Consider the following 19,929-nt stretch of genomic DNA (forward strand, 5'->3'; position numbering starts at 1 on the left):
ACTTTGAACAGTCATTACCCTGTTTTCCTGAAAATAAGACCACCCCAGATACAATACAATACAATACAATAGCAGAGTTGGAAGGGACCTTGGAGGTCAATACAATACAATACAATACAATAGTAGAATTGGAAGGGACCTTGGAGGTCTTCTAGTCCAACCCCCTGCCTAGGCAGGAAACCCTATACCGTTTCAGACAAATACAGTAGCTATCCAACATCTTCTTAAAGACTTCCAGTGTTGGGGCATTCACAACTTCTGGAGGCAACTTCTGTTCCACTGATTAATTGTTCTAACTGTCAAGAAGTTTCTCCTCAGTTTTAAGTTGCTTCTCTCCTTCATTAGTTTCCACCCATTGCTTCTTGTTCTACCCTCAGGTGCCTTGGAAAATAGCTTGACTTCCTCTTCTTTGTGGCAACCCCTGAGATATTGGAACACTGCTATCATGTCTCCCCTAGTCCTTCTTTCTCTTAAGCTAGACATACCCAGTTCCTGCAACCGTTCTTCATATGTTTTAGTCTCCAGTCCCCTAATCATCCTTGTTGCTCTTCTCTGCACTCTTTCTAGAGTCTCCACATCTTTTCTACATCGTGGTGACCAAAACAGAATGAGGTATTCCAAGTGTGGCCTTACCACGGCATTATAAAGTGGTATTAACACTTCATGTGATCTTGATTCTATCCCTCTGTTGATGCAGCCTAGAACTGTTTTGGTTTTTTTGGCAACTGCTGCACACTGCTGGCTCATACTTAAATGATTGTCCAGATAATAAGATAATAAGCCCAATCGGGCTTTTTAGTGCATGCGCTAAAATAAGCCCTCCCCTGAAAATAAGCCCTCCCCAAAATTATTGCAACCCAGCAGCAGCCATGAGGTGACCATGCTCACTGCCTGCTGCAGCTCAAAAATTATAAGACCTCCCCAAAAATAAGGCCAAGTGCTTCTTTTTGGGGGGGAGGGGTATCAAAAGGATATAAGAACTGTTATATATTGAGGACTACCTCTAATGAATAATATCATGGAGTTACAGTGTTGAATCACGATGCTTCAATCCATCTTAGTGGGATGAAAAAAAATATATTTTGGATCTGCAGCCTTTGCTTCAATATTTGATAGCAGAACAGTAACCAGAAGTAGTGGAAATGAATTTTCATGCTTACCATGAATGAGTTCTGTCCTGTGATGGGAAATGTATTCAGGAAGGAGATTTAAAAAAAAATCATTGTGGACTATAGTTTTAAAATGTTTTATTAAAAGCTGTAAGTTACAACCAAGTTAGCTATTTCAGTGCTGGTACAATCTGCATCTAGAAATCTACTCTTCCTATTTGGAAACATAAAAACTTGGTGGATGAAGTTCTGTCTATTTTATACATAAAAAGGCCTGTCATCATAGAACAGGGGTGTCCAAACTTGGGAACTTTAAGACTTGTGAACTTCAACTCCCAGAATTCCCCTGGGGAATTCTGGGAGTTGAAGTCCACAAGTCTTAAAGTTCCCAAGTTTGGACACCCCTGTCATAGAACCCTTTATAGGCTACACGTTGGGAGCCCCACGTAAGTCACAAACATGCAGAACCAAAGTGGACTTGGCAGAGTAAAAGAGGAATTTAAAATGAATCTATACTTTCTCATACATAACGGCACTCATGTACTAAATGATATTGCTGCCTTTACTGAAGTTTTCTACACATGCCACTAAGATTATACATTTAAAATACTAGAATATCCACGTTCCCCAACTTGGATCATTCCAGATGTGTTGCATTACAATTCCCATCATGCCCAGCTAGAAAGACGATGGGTGAAAAGTTGTAGTCTGACTCATTGGAAGATCAACAAGTTGGAGAACTTTTAACAGTGGAGTAAAAAAGAGAGAGAGAGAGAGAAAGGAGGGTGCCTTTGTATGCTTATTTTTCCCTATTGTACAATTAAGCTATAAATAACTTCTGGATAAAAGGACTAGGTGTCAATGAAACTTGTTAACCAATTACATTCAAGGAAGTCCCATTCTCATGGCCAGCATAGCTTCCCTATTCCAGTGGCTTCTCTTGTTTCTTGCCTTCTTTTTTCTTTTTCTTGGGTTCTGTTGACACAAGAAGAAGAACAGGATCAAAACATCATCAAAAAGAAAGCTGATTCCATAGGGTGGCAGGGAAAGAACAAGCATTTATTAAATACGAGGAACAAGAGATATACACTCACCATCCTCACAATACTATTTTGTTTGAATCCCTAGCGCCACGTAACAGACTGAGCTCCCGTTACTTATCCCAGCTTCTGCCAACCTAGCAGTTCGAAAGCATGTAAAAAATGCAAGTATAAAAATAGGGACCACCTTTGGTGGGAAGGTAACAAGAGTTCTGTGTGCCTTTGGAGTTTAGTCATGCCGGCCACATGACCATGGAGATATCTTCAGACAGCGCTGGCTCTTCGGCTTTGAAACAGAGATGAGCACTGCCTCCTAGAGTCGGGAACGACTAGTACAAATGTGCAAGAGGAACCTTTACATTTACTTTACTCAAGACTATCTTGTATGGACAGCATATAGATTGTAAGCCAGAATTATTTTTGTTAGGCATTATACCAGAAAAATATCATAAAGGGAATGTATATTTGATATTGCACGTTTTAACAGCAGCAAGAATTGTATTTGCACAATGTTGGAAAAGTGAGGAAACATCTACAGAAGAAGATATAATTAAAAAAATATTGGACTGTGCCAAAATGGACAGGTTAACACTGAGGATAAAAGAAAAAGAAGACATAGAATATTTTTGAAATTGGGACTTGTTTTATCAATGGCTGAACAGAAGAGGTCAAAATTAGGAACTTATTAAGTATTACTATGCAAGTGAATTGATCAGACACTATGCGGTTCTTTAAGCACATATGGTATGTAAACAGAAAACAAATAAAATATAAATTAAAAAAGACTATCATGTGTAGTCCAAGAAAAATCTCTATTTGCACATTTCATCTCTTCCAATTTAGCATCAAGATCCTGCAAATATAAGCCAGAGAAAAAGTACCGTAACTTGAATTTTTCAAATGTCTGATTACTGAAATATATTTATCTGCATTAAAACTGAGTGCATACTTCATACTGATACTCTACATGCAATTAAATTCTTACTGCTTTAAAAACAACCTGGGAGACCTGAATTTATTGTTTGGCAAATAAGAGAACAAAGTCTCATAGCTAGCAATTCCATAGGAAAGGGATGACACAGGAAGAGGTGACAACAAAATTGTGTCAGAGTTTGTTGCAGCAATCAAATCCAGAAACCACACACAGGTAACTGATGCAGCAGGATTCATTAACTTCTCTTTATATACATAATAACACATGAGGCTAACAGTATATACAATACCAAAAGTGGTTCTTCCAATGTTGTAGAAAGTACAAACAGAGAGAGAACAGTTTTAGTTCAGTCCAGAGCAGTGGTGGGATATGACTGGTACACCCCAGTACAGGCATATCAGTGCCTGCTGGGAGCACCAGGTACCGTTCCGGTATGATGCTCTGGGGGACCCACCCGCCCGCCCACCTCCTTACCTGTATTTGAGCTGATCGGGGCTTATGCACACGGAGCATATGGCACCTGCAAGATGCTCCGCCGAGCAGCTGGAGCGTTGCAGAGCATCGCGGACAGTAAGTATGCATGCATGCGCTGCGCATTTGCTGTGCACGTGCATGTGGTGGACACCCGACCCCGTTGTACTGTACCAGTTGAAATGGGATCCGGAACCCACCCCTGTTTCAGAGCTGCAGACACCAGACTAGTTTTGAGCTCAGCACAGACTTAGAGCTATAGTACAGAAGTAAGCCACAGCCAGACTCCTAGCTGTCTCCAGCAAATACTGTTTCAGTTTTCAAAGAGTCCCCATTGGCTGACCTGTTGCCATGTCTATTCATTGGCTGACCTTGTTGCCTATTCCAATCTATGAATATACTCTGACAAATTGTATTGGCAACCATTTTGTCAGGCCTGCAGCCATCTTTTCTTTTGGATCATTGGCCTGCCACACTTTCTATTATTCTGCTATGCATTTTCTATGGTGGGAAAATGGGAGGGGGGATTGTAGGAGTGAGATGTGATGTAGCCATAACAAAATTCTTTCTAGAAAGCCAAGGTCAAGCCTTTGTCTTTGCACCTTTGACCGGAACTGGATGGGTGGAACTGCCAGCATGGCAGTGGAAGATTGAACCATGTGATGGACTGGTGGATGTGGGGGCAAGATCTTGAACTTTCAACTAGGTGGGGAAAGCGGGGAAGCTTTCAGATTCACATTTTCCCAGATGTGCCATTATGGCTCTCTTAATAAATTGGAACTTTGAGCAGTACTTTGCCTTGGACTCTGACTTACTTTTGGATGCTATTTGGAATCCTGACACATTTTAGATTTTTGTAGAATGCCCAGTTCCAAAAACATTTGGAAGAAAATGGACCCATATCCCCAGGGCTTTTTTTTAATAATAGCAGCTAGCGAAATGAGGTAGCCCTGGAATTCATACCATCTTCCTTCAGTTACTGAAATAGCAATTTTGCCCGGAAGAACAATTGGTAAATTTCAATTTGCTTAAATGGTGCTTCTTCCAGATATATGCCTCCATTGGAAAAAGATCAATCAGCATCTCACCCAGATACTTTCTATTAAGACATTTCTTCTGCAATGCATCTTCTTCAACTTATACCTTCCTGAGTTGTACATCAAGCATGTGACTATATAAATAAAACAGTCAACAAAGAAAAAAACAAATACATTCATGAATTGAGCAAAGAAGTGAAAGGAATGTTTGTTTGTAAACAGCATAACATTAAGTGGGATACCTAATAATCGTAAAGGATGAAAACACATTTCTAATTGATCTTGACATGTTAAAGAAGTGGTCTGAAAATTACAAAATGAAATGTAACGGTGATAAAAATAGCTTCCTTCTTACAGAAAAAAATGTACAATTCTGAAGCAGGAGGCACCTTTGTTACAATACGTGTGGAAAAGATCTTGGAAACATAGTTGATCAAGTATGATTCCGCTATGTGACATGGCTGGCAAGAAAGCAATAGCAATTTTATGAATGTCCAAATAACTGAAAAAAATAATTCTGCTATATTCTGCCAGACTCTACCTTATGTACTATGCCCAATTCCAGCTATCTTTCAGAAGGATTCAGAAAAACTGAGAAAGGTTTAAAGAAAATCAACAAGGTTGATAAAAGGGGCTGGAAACTAAGTCCTATGAGAAGAGATTAAAGGAGCTGCATATCCAATAGATGAGAATATCTGTAGCTCAGGGTTGAGCATGGTTTTTTGCTTACAGACATTTAATTATTACCAGATTGATAAATTAACGGAGTTAGAAGCAGTAGTGAAATTCAATTTTTTTTTTACTACCAGTTCTGTGTGCATGGCTTGGTGGGCATAGCAAGGGAAGGATACTGCAAAATCTCCATTCCTACCCCACTCTGGGCCCAGTCAGAGGTGGTATTTACTGGTTCTCCGAACTACTCAAAATTTCCACTACCGGTTCTCCAGAACCTGTCAGAACCTGCTGAATTTCACTCCTAGTTGGAAGGGACCTTCTTGGTTATCTAGTCCAACTCCCTACCCAAGCAGAAGACCCAAACCATTTCTGACAAATGGCAGTCCTATCTCTTCCTGAAAGCTTCCAGTGATGAAGCTCCCACAACTTCTGAAGGCAAGCTGTTCCATTGGTTGATTGATTGGTTGATTTAATTATCCAACTAGCTAATATCATCAGTGTTGGTGATCAGGTTACCTATTTAAATAATGGAGCATTTGCAATGAAGCAACGAGACTTAGAGAGCACCAAGAACATAACAGAAAAAATTATGGTTAGGTTTGACTCATTGAAAGAAGAGGTAAGAGTCTTGAAAGGTGAAAGTATTTCTAGAGTGCGGAGATGGTGGTGGTAGAATAATAGATTTAAATTACAAGGAGACACATTCTGGTCATTGAGTGTTAGGAGTGTTGCAGTAGCTAGACCAATTCAACAATAACAATTGTTTAGTGATCTCCCATTCACTGACTGTGTTCAAGGATGGCTGAAGAACCTTCTCTCAGGCATCCTTTAATGTGGTTTCTGCACTTTTTACAGGCTAGGACCTGAGGAAATAAATAGTCCTTTTCAACTCTGTCATTCTCTGCTGCAGTCTTCTGTAGGAAATGATGGATGGGTTCTTTCAGCAGTACTGAAGCATGAATATAAAGTGGGCAACAAGAATGGTGTGTCACAGTGACATTACGTGAGTAGGTAGGAGTGCTTTGGATTTATGTTCTGAACCTAAACTTTGGAAGAGCCTCTTATATTTTTCTAAACTGTGGAAGAGCCTATTATTAGAACATTTGTTCCCCAAGATTGCAGGAGAAGTATTGCCAAGGTAAAAGAACCAGGTATTCAGTCTGGAGAAGCATATCCATCTGCCTCCATATGTTTTATGAGATTTGCTATTGACCTTCAGGAAATCCCTGACCTTGCTGTCACTTCTGGTCTGTTCACTTGTCTACTCAAAACCGATGAATTGGTTGGGATGGGAACAAGTGGTAAAAGGTAAAGGTTCCCCTCGCACATATGTGGTAGTTGTTCCTGACTCTAGGGGGCAGCGCTCATCTCTGTTTCAAAGCCGAATATTGTAATCAGCGCTGTCCGAAGATGTCTCCAAGGGCATGTGGCCAGCATGACTAAACACTGAAGGCACACGGAGCACTGCAACCATCCCATCAAAGGTGGTTCCTATTTTTCTACTTGTATTTTTACATGTTTTCGAACTGCTTGGTTGGCAGAAGCTGGGATAAGTAACGGGAGCTCACTGGGGATTCGAACCGCCAAACTGCCAACCTTTCTGATTGACAAGCTCAGCATCTTAGCCACTGAGCCACCCCATGAACACTGAACAAGAAGGTGCAGCCAAAACCACCATTCGTCTTGCAGCCATAGGAAAAGAATAAGTTAGCGGGTATTGCTTTCTGCAGGAAGAGGATTTTGTCCACACCTGCCTTCTCCCTCTGCCAAAGAAATGTTAAAAACAAATGTGTGATTTAAAAATGGGTGACGTATATCTTTCATCACCTATGTAGATATTTAATATTATTTTCCAGATATACTTCCTCCTCCCCCCCCCATCAGTTTTTTTAAAGGATATTAATAGCGTGGGAAGTAATGGAGGGAGGGGAGAGAAAAAACTCAACTATGATCCAGACCCAGCTTTTCTTATCTCAGCGGCCAGTTATACTGGGCATGCAAGTGTTTTTCTCAAGGATTAGCTAGTGGGGGACGCAAAGCAGATCAGTTAGCTCTTGGAGAAAGATGGTTGTAGTCAGTGGTGGGATTCAAGTAATTTAACAGTGGGTTCTCTGCCCTAATGATTACTTCCAACAACCAGTTTGCCAAACTGCTCAAAAAGTTAACAATGGTTCTCCCGAAGTGGTACGAACTGGCTGAATCCAACAGTGGAAGGCAAATGAGGAGATGCTGCATGGCTCTGAAAACACACACAGCATCCATAAATGCCTCTGTTTCTTTCTCTTTTTTTACCGGGAAATCTTTGGAATGTGCTCACTATGCAGGTGAGCAGCCCATTCTGCACTTTTTCCACAAATGCTCTATTTCTAGTGTAAAGAAAAGAAGGATTATGGGTGACATGATAGCAATATTCCAGGATTTGAGAAGCTGCCACAAGGAAGAGGGAGTCAAATTATTCTGAAAAACCACCGGAGAGCAGGGCAAGAAACAGTGGTTGGAAATTAACCAAAGAGAGAAACAATCTGGAATTAAGGAGAAACTTCCTAACAGTGAGGACAATTAACCAGTGGAACAGCTTGCCTCCAGAAATCATGAGTGCTCCATCACTGAAGGTTTTTAAGAAGAGACTAGGCAGTCACTTGTGTGAAGTGGTATAGGTTCTCCTGCTTAAGCAGGGGGCTGGACTAGAAAACCTCCAAGGTCCCTTCCAGCTCTATTCTATTCTATTCTATTCTATTCTATTCTATTCTATTCTATTCTAATATTCTATTTTAATAATGAAGTGGTCAGAATATATGAATGTCCCTTCTTTCATTGTGAAATTCATCCATGGAAACTCATCCCATGTCTCTGTTCAAATTGGGAAATGCGGACATTAGACAGACTTCAAGGTGAGTGAAAGCTATGTAACTAAAGAGAATGTCAGCAGTAGTAGTAACACTTTTTAAAAAGCACCAAAAGAGATTAAAAGGGATATGTCAAGTATCCTGAGAATAAAGCAGAAGCTTCTTTTGGTAGGAGAAGAAATCTTTTAAGAAACTACATAAATTAAGCATATGGGACATTTATAATGAAGCAAAAACTAGTTCAGAATTTTTAGTATTTTAGTGTTATTTCTCTTTTAAAAAAATAACCACAGATGTCTTGAAGAAGTCCAAATATTATCTTTACCCATCTGCAGTACCGGAACACTCAGGACCAATCCAATTTTGTTGGTAAATATTGAAAAGTTCAAAATGATGATAAAGTTGTGCCATTGTTAACGCAGAGGTCTTTTTTCAGCTAACCAAATTCAGTGCAGTTGGGTACCACATCTGAACATTCAGCATTTTTCCTTAATAGTGTGGTAGCAATATTAGATAGTTCTGTATTGATACAGGTAGACATTTTTTTAATGTCACCCCCTTTAAATGATATATGAATTTTTTTAGGAAGAAGCCAGTTGAAAGCTTGTCCCCCAGAATGTAGACAAAGTTGAAAGCTAAAGTAGAGAAACATAATAACTATCATTTTGTGGAAATCAAATCATAAATACATTACAATTTATTCTTTTTCAGTAGGCAAGGGGACTGGGGTTGGCTTGAACACAATTGTGAATTGTATCAGAGTCTAGAAAAACACCACACACTTCTTGTAAAATATGTCCGTTCTTGGATCCAACCTGCTGATGCAACTAGACCATTGTAGTATTGTATGTCCTGGCAAAAGGAATGGAGAATTCTCAACAATGTGCCACACAACTTGATTCATTGGATTAATCAGATTTTGTTATTTTCCATTAGGAGCAATAAATGGCTCAGCATTCCGAATGATGCTGACACAGACAATATGTAAGAAATGCTGATTCTTACTGGAACTGCAAAGCTTGAACAATATACTTAAGGCCGCGAAGATGGCAGTCACGTTGGTCAATAGCATGTAAAGAACCAAACAATCAATCAATGGCAGAGAAGAGTTAAATTGTTAATATCTCTTTGCTGCCAGTACAGTGGTTTGCCCTATCTTTGTAGCCCAGATATGGAAGCCCTGTTAGACTGATGAAGAAGCAGGCTCCAGAAGAACTGGAGGTTGTTTTTGGCTTATTAGTTGCATATCTTTCATCCGCCCCCCTCTCTTGGAGGTCTCCTTTCCCTTTGTTTTATTTCCACTGTAACAATCCTATGTGATAGATTAGGCTGAGAGAGAAATGGTTGAGGAAAAGGACTTGCATCTTCTTGTCACTGGTCCAAGCAGAGGTGGTATACAGCAGGTTCTGACCAGTTCTGGAGAACTGGTAGCGGAAATTTTGAGTAGTTCGGAGAACCGGTAAATACCGCCTCTGACTGGAGCCACCCCCATCTATTCTCTGCCTCCCGAGTCCCAGTTGATTGGGAGGAAATAGGGATTTTGCAGTAACCGTTCCCTGGAGTAGGGTTGGAATGGAGATTTTACAGTCTCCTTCCCCTGCCACACCCACCAAGCCACACCCACCAAGCCACGCCCATAGAACCAATAGTAAAAAAAAATGAATCCCACCACTGGGTTCAAGCCCAGAACATTAACCACCACTAGACAATCCGTCATTGGGTTATCGTTTCAGAGATATTTTGTTACAAGATACCCCAATACCTTCAACAAATGGAAGATTTTTTAATGAACTGCCATCATTGGAACAGTTCTTAAAAATTCAAGGGGATATTCAGAGTTGCCTCTGCCTTGAAACTAGCCTGTGTTAAAGTGTATAGTGCAATCAAATATTAATTGTCCATACAAGGTGTTTTATAACATTTGGTATTATGTCATAAAAACTTTATGATAAATTTATGTAATAAATGTTATAGAAAATTTGCCAAATTTCAAATCCATGGTGCTTGTGGATTCCAAATTTTGGAAACATTCTGTAAGTTAACCCATTGGGGGTTTATTGGTTAAAAAATTGTTACCCTTATGGTGCACCATTTCATCCAGTTAAAAGTTATGGGAATGGGAGTTTTAGTAGTATATAGACTAGGCAAGCTATGATCTCTTGAGTTATTATTTCAAGGTACTTCCTTACTAGATTCCTCAATTCCTTGACAAAGCTTCTAAGATTACCTGAAAATGTTGTTTTAAAAATCTTTAAAATTAAGATTTTTAATCTTTAAAAAATTGTACTGCTGGGATACAAACTTTAGCGCAAGAAATTTTTGTATCATTTTTGCATTATGTCATGAAATGTTTTATGATTTATGTCATAACATAGTTTACCAAATTTGCCAAATTTCAAATCTGTGGAGGTGTTCATGGGTTCAAGATTTTGGGCAGATTCTGTAAGTTAGCCCATTTGAGATACTATGTTTCAAAACCTATTGCCTTATGATGCATCTTTTCTGCCAGGTGAAAGTTATAGGAGTAGGAATTTTGGTAGGATATAGATTGCTTGTGTCATTATCAGACATGACTAAATTTCCCGAGGCACAATTAATCAAAACCCCAAGTTTCATTGATAAGTGTTAAAGATATAAATCAAGAAGAACCTGATCCATTGTGTGTTTCGTTATGAATTGTTTATTGAATAAACTGCAATTGGTCATCCTGGATCTTGTTGCAGTTCTCTTCTAATTGGTCAGAGAGCAATCCAAGGGCTTTTCATACCATCTACTCTTAATTATCCATCTTTTTTTACAAATTACTTATCCAATAACTATTAGTGGATTGAAATCCACTTGCATATTCATGCAACCTATCCAAACATATTTTAATTTAATTTTTAATTTAATTAGCACTTCTAGACTGCCCCCTCTCCCAAAAGGGACTCGGGGCGGTGTACAGTCCATACAAACTAGATCCGTACATCCAGTTTCTCTTTTCTCTAGTAAAATACCATTATATTATGGGGTGATTCAGTGGTGGGTTGCAGGTGGTATGCCCCAGTACGGGCGTACTGGAGCCTGCCCGGAGCACCGGATACCATTCCAGTATGGTGCTCCGGAGGGCCCAAGCTCCTTACCGGTCTTTTAAGTCTTCGGCTCACGGTGTGTACAGTGCTTGCGCAACACTCAACTGAGCAGCTGGAGCATCTCGGAGGCTCGCAGAAGTGGTAAGATACATGCGTGCACTGCATGCGTCCATGTGGATGATGCAGGGCCCGTTCCAACTGTACCAGTTGGAACGGGATTCGGAACCCACCACTGGGGTGACTACATCTGCAAGTGATCTTACTCTCTTCCTGATGCACAAATAGAAAAGTTCTCAATATAATGACCTGACATCAGAGAAGGGGGGGGGGGAGACTGTGGCACGTTTGTCATTTTCAACAACAGTTGGTGTTTCTTGAAAGATGCGCCTCCCTTTTAGAGTTCACGGTTTTTCCAGTTTCCCAAAGTAGAAAGTTTTAGATAGTTTGGCAGTACCATATGCATTTTCACCAACAGATGCAAACAGCCAAACAATGAAAATTTTCATAAGTTTTGTACTTGGTTCAATTTAATCACAATTGTGATACGTTAATTTAATGCATATTACTTTTTTGAGATCTAAGGGTTGGGTAAGATAGGTAAGGTTTCTGTAATACAGTTATCATGGATTGCCTATCCTTATCATGTAGGAGAAGACCAGGTAGGAGGCTGAGCGGCAGCGTTAAGTATGTCATCAGCTTAGAGGCGTTATATTCCCATAAATGATCCAAGTCCTACCCTCTCTAGAATTCTGTTGACCGTTATCTGGTGACAATTTAGTGTTGAACTTCAGTTGACTATATGTTTATGTACAGCCTTCAGCAATACATTTTTGGAACTGCAACTTAATGTAGTGTCCTGATCTTTTGCACCGTATATATCCTCCACTATGCCTTGGACAGCCATGTCTCGCCAGGCCAAGCAACAGAGGGAAGTTGACTCAACATTTGCAGGAACCTGGAAAAATGCCTGTCATAGTTCCAAATAATGAACCCAAGCAATTCAGTATTCCAAGACTTTCAGCTTTCTGAAAGAGCTGTTTTACTGAGTACATCATTTCGGCATGAATGAAAACAAAGCCAGCTCTAGATATTTCCTGTGCTTTCAGTATAATTAAGGAATAAATAATTCCTTCCCTGATGGTCACAGGTCAAATTGTCCAATTAATTGTTTGGTCATCTCCTTGGCCACTCCCCCCAGTCTCTAGCCAGCACCTTTGGTTCCCATGGGATGGTCTGTTGTTGTTGTTGTTGTTGTTGTTGTCTGGTCTGACATTCCAGACTTCCCCCCTCCCACACTGTGAGGCAATCTGAGAAATGGAAAGATGGCTACGGCAGGTGGCTGATCTGTTTCAAAGTTGACAATGCCTATCAATGAATCCCCCTTTTACTATATATTATGGTGGAGGGCATTGTTCTTTTATGGAACCCCCTTCACTTAAAAAAAAATCAATGGAACTTCTGAGTCATTGCTGAAAAATCAAAATATATCTGCTACTAAGAATTGATATTTTTGCTTATGGTTTAACTAATTCTTTAAGCAATAAGATGAAACCATTTTAAAAAAAATAATTCTTCAAACAAAAATATCTTGAAGGAAGGAAGCAATTCTTTTTCTTGCCTCCTTCATTCTTTATAATAATAGAGAAATGTGAATTCTTTGCTAGTTGGTTCTGAAAAATTTCTTTTTATATTGCTATATTTTCTTTTCTATATTCCTTTATTTGATCACTGGCCTTGCATCTGATGACTAATGTCTGTGATGGGACCTCTATCATGGTTATGCTCAAATATGATTCATAGTGGAACCAATTCAAAAATAAAGGTTTTTTGTCTCTAAAATACCTGCAAGGATTCAAAACATCATTACTAGTGATCAAACTACAGGTCACTCATACCACAATTCTTTTTCTTGCTTCTTCATTCCTTTCAAGTAACAACAACTTATAAATCTTTCAATGATTGATTCTGAGAAGCATTTGTTTTTATATTGTTATATTTCCTTTTCTTTATTCCTTTATTTGATAACCATCCTAGCATCTTCACAATACTTTTTCAAAAAAAATAGCCCTACCAGTTTTGAGGAGCAAAAGAATCCTTGTTTAAATTGTACAACAGATTGGATACAAATATTTTGTTTGGGGAAGTTAAAAGAGAAGACCTACTTGAACACAAAAGTTAGTACATCTTTGAAATCTTGAAACGTTCTGTGGACTTCTAGGGAAGGTATGGAAAATTGAAGATTTCTCTGTGAAAGCCAGTCATCAATCAAAGAACCAGGCAGGGGGTTGGACTAGAAGACCTCCAAGGTCCCTTCCAACTCTGCTATTGTAACCAGTGAATAGATAAGGAAAGAATGTGAGATCATGTGCTCTTGATAGCTGCTTTTTACAAGGAGACCATAGGACAACAGTTTTTCTGCAGGTCTGTGCATCTGGGGATTAAGGGACTAACTGTTTGGCTTGCAGCCACAGCAGAGCCTTTGAAAGGGCACTAAGTTCACTTTCTAATCATTTTTGGAAATTGCCTATTACCGTAACTATCCTAAAGCAATTAGAGACCTTCAGAACGACAAGTTTGAAAAGTCACCAGGTTAGTTTAGCTTCAACTCTGAACAAAAGAATAATTATAAGGTTAAGAACTTAAACAATTTGCAATAAACAGCAAACAACTAAATAAGATTTTGATCTAAGAAAGTTGTAAATGGATGAAGGATCCAAATAAATTTGAAATATTCACTTTTGCTATAAGATTTTGGAATTGGCTATTTTTAAAAATCAATACTTTCTCATGGGAACCAGATTTAGTTTGACTACCTTGGCTATTGTAAGTCACATAAAAGAAAAGCAACTTTATGATTGTAGAAATTGGACACGAGGGGGGACTAAAGATTCTAAGTAGAAGTAGGCAGATGACAAGGGAAAAATACAAGTTTCCTTTTAGTGTACTGGGTCTTACAAAATGAAACAAACATCATAACATTAGAAAAATATCAAAGATGTTTCAAGAACTGAGCCAAATTTAGCAGCTACAATATCAACATTGTTAGCAATGATGTCTACCTCTAAGGATAAATGAAATCCAAAAGATGTTAAGGAGAGAATGATTGATATGGAGCAAATTTTGTTTGACAAAACAGAGAACGTACTGAAAGCAGAACTACAAATGACAGAGTAAGAGAATGGTTTGGAAAATGATGCTTTATTGGTTATACAAAAGAAGCTGTCTCAAATTTTAAAAATTAAAGGGGAAATATCAGTGACAAACCAAGAGAATGACCTTGAAAGATTTCTTAATGGGTTTATTAAAGAGGCTTGTTAAATCCTTGAAGAAGTCTGTGTTAAGGGACAAAGAAAAATGGAAGAAAAATCAAATTCTTTGATAATATATGATTGAATTAAAGATGAAAACTATTATGCAATGATATATAATTGGTTTATTTGATCAAAAGTAAAATAAAACTTTTTTGTGCTAATCTACAGATTTTTTGCTGATACTAGGATTAAAAAAATGTTGTTATATGGATTTGCTTATAATTAAGAGATGGGAAGGGGACATGATGTCTCAGTGGTTAAAGATACTGAGTGTCAGGCAATGTTCCCTCTAATTTTTTTCCAGTGTGAGCAGAAAAGTATAGTGTTTGAGCAGCACATTTTCATGCCTGAGCAGCACCTGAATTTTTTTCACAGGTGTCACCTAAGACAACAACGAAATCAGTATTATTTGAAACTCAAAGTTATGTTTCTTCAAGGTACCCACTTAATTAAAAGTGTTATATAGTATCACTTAACAACGCTCTTGCTTAGCAACCAAAATGTTGGGTCAGAAACTCTGGCATTGTCTTAAAGCTGTCAAGTTACAAGATCCTTGCATCCCTAACACTTTAGGGAAGGGTTAAAGCTTAAAGTCTTAAAGCTGTCAAGTTACAAGATCCTTGCATCCCTAACCCTTTTGGGAAAAAAACCCACAGCTTGAAGACTTGTGGACTTCAACTCCCAGAATTCCTCTTCCAGTCATGTTGGCTCAGGAACTCTGGCACTGAAGCATGCAAGTCTTAAAGCTGTCAAGTTGGCAGCTGACAGCTTGAAGACTTGTGGACTTCAACTCCCAGAATTCCTCCTCCAGTCATGTTGGCTCAGGAACTCTGGCACTGAAGCATGCAAGTCTTAAAGCTGTCAAGTTGGCAGCTGACAGCTTGAAGACTTGTGGACTTCAACTCCCAGAATTCCTCCTCCAGTCATGTTGGCTCAGGAACTCTGGCATTGAAGCATGCAAGTCTTAAAGCTGTCAAGTTGCAAGATCCTGGCACCACTAACCCTTTAGAAAAAAAACGCACTGGTCTTCAAACCTGACAGCTTGAAGACTTGTGGACTTCAACTCCCAGAATTCCATCTCCAGTCATATTGCGGCGACATCATCTACGTGGATCTGCTCCATCTTCAGTTTTTTTCACTGGGGGCAGGGCTGCTGCTGAAGATGCCGACGAGCCCCTGCCACCACCAGAATAGCAGCTGCCGCCTCCTCCTCCTCCTCCTCCTCCTCCTCCTCCTCCTCCTCCTCCTCCTCCTCCTCCTCCAACAGCACCACCACATTTGCTGCCTGGCGCTGCGGCTGAGGTGAAACCGGCAAAGCTCCCACTGGCGCCCCCCGCCCGTGGCCGCGGCGGCGGTGCGTCCCCCTCCACTCGGAGCACCTGAGCTGGGCACCGCGTTACCCCTGCTGCCCCCTCCTCCTCCGCCGTGCTTTTGAGAAGCCATAAGGCCTTTTTCCCCCTGCTCCCGCCCCCTCCGCCGCCTTCCTACTATTGTATTATTGTAAGCCACATTGCGTAACCCAAAAGAGCATTAGCATTCTCAAATAAGGTTGCAACTTTACAACAATCCTGTATAAGCATATAATGATGTGCCTAACAGACCCTCAGGACATGAAGAAGGAAAGAAAAGTGTAACAGGAGAGACTTGGATGATTACTGAAAAAATAATATTTACCTTTGGAGGGGGAAATGTGGGAAGTAGATGCAGAGTAACCTTGTTTTAATTACACCAGCTATAAATTGATCTGAACATTATTTTGACAGGCTTTCAAGATTTGGTTCCATGTATCTTACTCACAACAAAGATCTTTCCAGAAAACTAAATGGTTCTGGTTTCCTGCATTTGCCAGCCCCACAAAACTTGACAAAGTGAGACACTTTCCTCTTCATGTGAGGCTCCTATAGAGGTAGTCCTCGACTTACGACCACCATTGAGCCCCAAATCTCTATTGCTAAGTGAAACATTTTACAACTTTTCTTGCCACTGTTCTTAAGTGAATCACTTCTGCTGCTAGGCTAAGTAACATGGTTGTTAAGTGAATCTGGCTTCCTCTTTGACTTTGCTTGTCAGAAGATTGCACATGGTGATGACATGACCCCAGGATACTGTAACCGTCATAAATATGAACCAGTGGCACCATATACGAAAGCATTAGGAAGAGATGCTAAATCAAAGGATGGAGTTGAGGCCAGAATTATTTCTACTAGGGATCACGAAAGAAAAACATGGCAAAAGTGGACTATATTTAATGCTGCATATTTTAGCGGCGGCAAGACTGGTTTTTGCACAAAAATGTAAAAATAAGGAGACTCTCTCAGAACAAGAAATAATAAATAAGATACTGACGTGCACAGAAATGGACAGACTGACTCTAGAGCTCAACGACAAGGGTGAGATGGAATATCATGAAATCTGAGACAAATGGTTCCGATGGTTAGAAATGAGGGGAAAAGGCTGGGACAGAAAAACACAGAAAAGTTAAGAATTGGAAAATACAGTATTAAGAATGTGTGATAGATAGGAATTGGATATGTACCGTATTTTTCGCCCTATAAGACGCTCCGGAATATAAGACGCACCCAATTTTAAAGGAGGAAAATCTAGAAAAAAAAGATTCTGAACCAAATACTGTAGTAAAATATTTTATATCAACTGTATGAAGTTAACAGCAGTTTAAGAACAATTTTATGTCAATCATGTAACATATTAAGAACTATCTTTACTCTCATTAACAGTCAGTAAAGTCAGTAAACAGTGAAAGTAACAAAAATAAGGCTGTAATGTTTTTATTTGAACCCCAAGAATTCCTCTTCTTCGCTGCTATCAGAAATGAGGAAGGACAGATCCACGCAGTCATTGTCATCACTTTCTTCCTCACTGGTGTTTGCCTGCCCCATTTTTAGATGACCCAGGTGGCTACATTCGGCATATAAGACGCACCCAGATTTTCACCCTCTTTTTGGGAGTAAAAAAGTGCGTCTTATAGGGTGAAAAATACGGTATTTGTACGATTAGTAATTATATAAAAGAAAGGATCGACGGACAGGTAATCTAACTGACTGCACATACCTATGTAATGGATATAAAATGTAATTGTTGTAAGATCTAATCACTATATGGAAATGTTTATGCCAGGAATGTCGCACTATGTCCAATGTTTTTAATGTTTATCTAATAATTTTTTAAATAAATAAATAAATATGAACCACTGGCCAAGCATCTGAATTGCAATCATGTGATCCTGGGGATACTGCAAAGATCGTAAGTGTCAAGAATGGTCACAACAGTGGTGGGTTCCGGATTCCGTTCCAACTGGTATGGTTAGAATGGCCCCGGCGTCACCCACATGCACGCAAACTATGCTTCCGCAAGCCTCCGCGATGCTCCAGCTGCTCAGCGGAGCATCGCGCAGACGTTGTATGTGCCATGCGCGTGCGCGGAAGCGCCGACAGCTTTAAAACACGGTAAGGAGCGGGAGCAGACAGATGGGCCCTCCGGGGCACTGGAACGGAACGGTACCCAGTGCTCCGGGCAGGCTCCGGTATGCCCGTACCGGGGCGTACCGCCTGCAACCCACCACTGGGTCATAAGTCACTTTTTCCAGTGTTATTGTAACTTTGGACAGTCAATGAACTGTTGTAAATCGAGGATTACCTGTATAGGGCAAAAAAAATGGAATGAAAGGGATGAAACAGCAAAGAAAGGGGCTTCAGATCCAGAATGTAAAGGTTTTCTTACTCACTTGGAATAATAATTAGAATAAATATTAACTTATTCTGCCTCTATCTCTTTTTTTAAAATATATCTCAATAAGCATAACAGCTTCAAGCAGTGCTCCCACTGTGGAGAAACACTGCTGACTGCCAAATGTACACCAATGTTCTGATTCATTTTTCTTCTTTCTCTCCTTTTCACCCAAGAAAAATAGCATCATCATGAAAAAAAATTCAGCCAATATTATCCACTATTTCGTGAAAGCCATTATTCATGCCACTTTCAGCCCCAGCATGCACTGCTTACAAGAGCCCATTAAGTCCAACCCAGTGACTGGGCTGCCCCAAAAATCTATTTTTGGGACCAAATAGAAAGTTAGAAGGTTTGGAAAATATAAATATCATCTTCTTTTAATGACCCCATAATCCCTTGCGGGGTGGAGTTTGGCCGACTGAATGGAGCTAAGTGCTCAATGGCCAGATGCCCTTCCTATCGCCAAGGAGGAGTTTTGCTCAGCAGATATATTCTCATTGTGCCCAGAGAGAGAAATATCTGCCTCTACCTAGGATCGAACTCACAGCTTCCTGATTGTTAGGCAAGAGCTCCACCTCTAGGCCACCACACCATTCTTTGGAAAAATATAAATATAATGATAACCAATTTCTGAAAGAAATATTTTACAGATCAGGTCAGCTCAGATAAGAATTGAGAAAGTAACACATTCCTTAAGCTCCCATTTCCTACACTTGGGAAAGGTCCCATTGTTAAGCATTTAATGTAAGTACGTACGTATGAAAACACCTGTCTTCAAACTAGGATTTTCCAGATATGCTGCCCTACAACTCCTTGTCAGGCCTGCAGTTATATCCCTTTTAGGATCTTTGGCCTGCCACTCTCTCTATTATTTTACTATGCTGTTTCATTAGTGTAGTAATTGGGAGGGGGAATAGTAAGAAGTAGAATTGTAGAATGTGTTGTTGTCATAATAGAACATTCCTTTCTAGAAGCCCAAGGTCATCTTTTGTCTCCGTACCTCTGCACCTGACCGGAACTAGATCGGTGGAAATGCCAGCATGGCAGAGGAAGATTGCACCAAGTGATGTGGGTGTGGGGCAAGGTTTTGAACTTTCAACTGGATGGGAATCTGAGGAAGCTTTCAGATTCGGGATTTCCACAGTTGTGCCAACATGTCTGTCTTATTAAATTGGAAGTTTAAGGATAGCTCTGACTTGGACTCTGATTTATTTCTGGATGATATTTGGAATGCTGACACTCCTATCACATTTGTTTAGAAAACCAAATTCCTATCACACCTAGGCAAAAATCATATAGGGAGGGGAGAAAAGTACATTCAAGGATATCTGGAAGGCTGAAGTAAGGTAGAAAGAGGGGAGTGAAGCAGACATTTCCCATATAGTATAATGAGTGTGTTCATATAAGGCAGGGGTGTCCAAACTTGGCAACTTTAAGACTTGTGGACTTCAACTCCCAGAATTCCCCAGCCAGCAGGGCAAAGCTGGCTTGGGAATTCTGGAAGTTGAAGTCCACAAGTCTTAAAGTTGCCAAGTTTGGACACCCCTGATATAAGGGGTGTAAAACTCAAGGCCCGTGGGCCGGATCCAGCCTATGGGGTGCTTAGATCTGGCCAACGGGGCTGCCCTGGAAACAGTGAAGGATCAGCCACCGTGCCTCTGCCAGCGAAAACGGAGCTTTCAGAGGCT

The 19,929-nt window shown here is 40.0% G+C and overlaps 1 protein-coding gene across 1 annotated transcript in view; it reads right to left on the reverse strand.

Annotated features, from left to right (window-relative positions):
• Positions 1 to 1,234: 1,234 nt before the first annotated feature.
• PTN (pleiotrophin) overlaps positions 1,235 to 19,929 on the reverse strand; it is a 113,835-nt gene continuing 95,140 nt past the window's right edge. Inside the window, exon 5 of the mRNA XM_081958294.1 lies at positions 1,235 to 2,084. Within this exon, the coding sequence (XP_081814420.1) occupies positions 2,032 to 2,084 (53 nt within the window). The 3' untranslated portion in view covers positions 1,235 to 2,031. The remainder of the gene's footprint in view (positions 2,085 to 19,929) is intronic.

This window comes from Natrix helvetica, assembly GCF_964273705.1.
Source record: "Natrix helvetica genome assembly, chromosome: 6".
Taxonomy (NCBI): Eukaryota; Metazoa; Chordata; class Lepidosauria; order Squamata; family Natricidae; genus Natrix; species Natrix helvetica.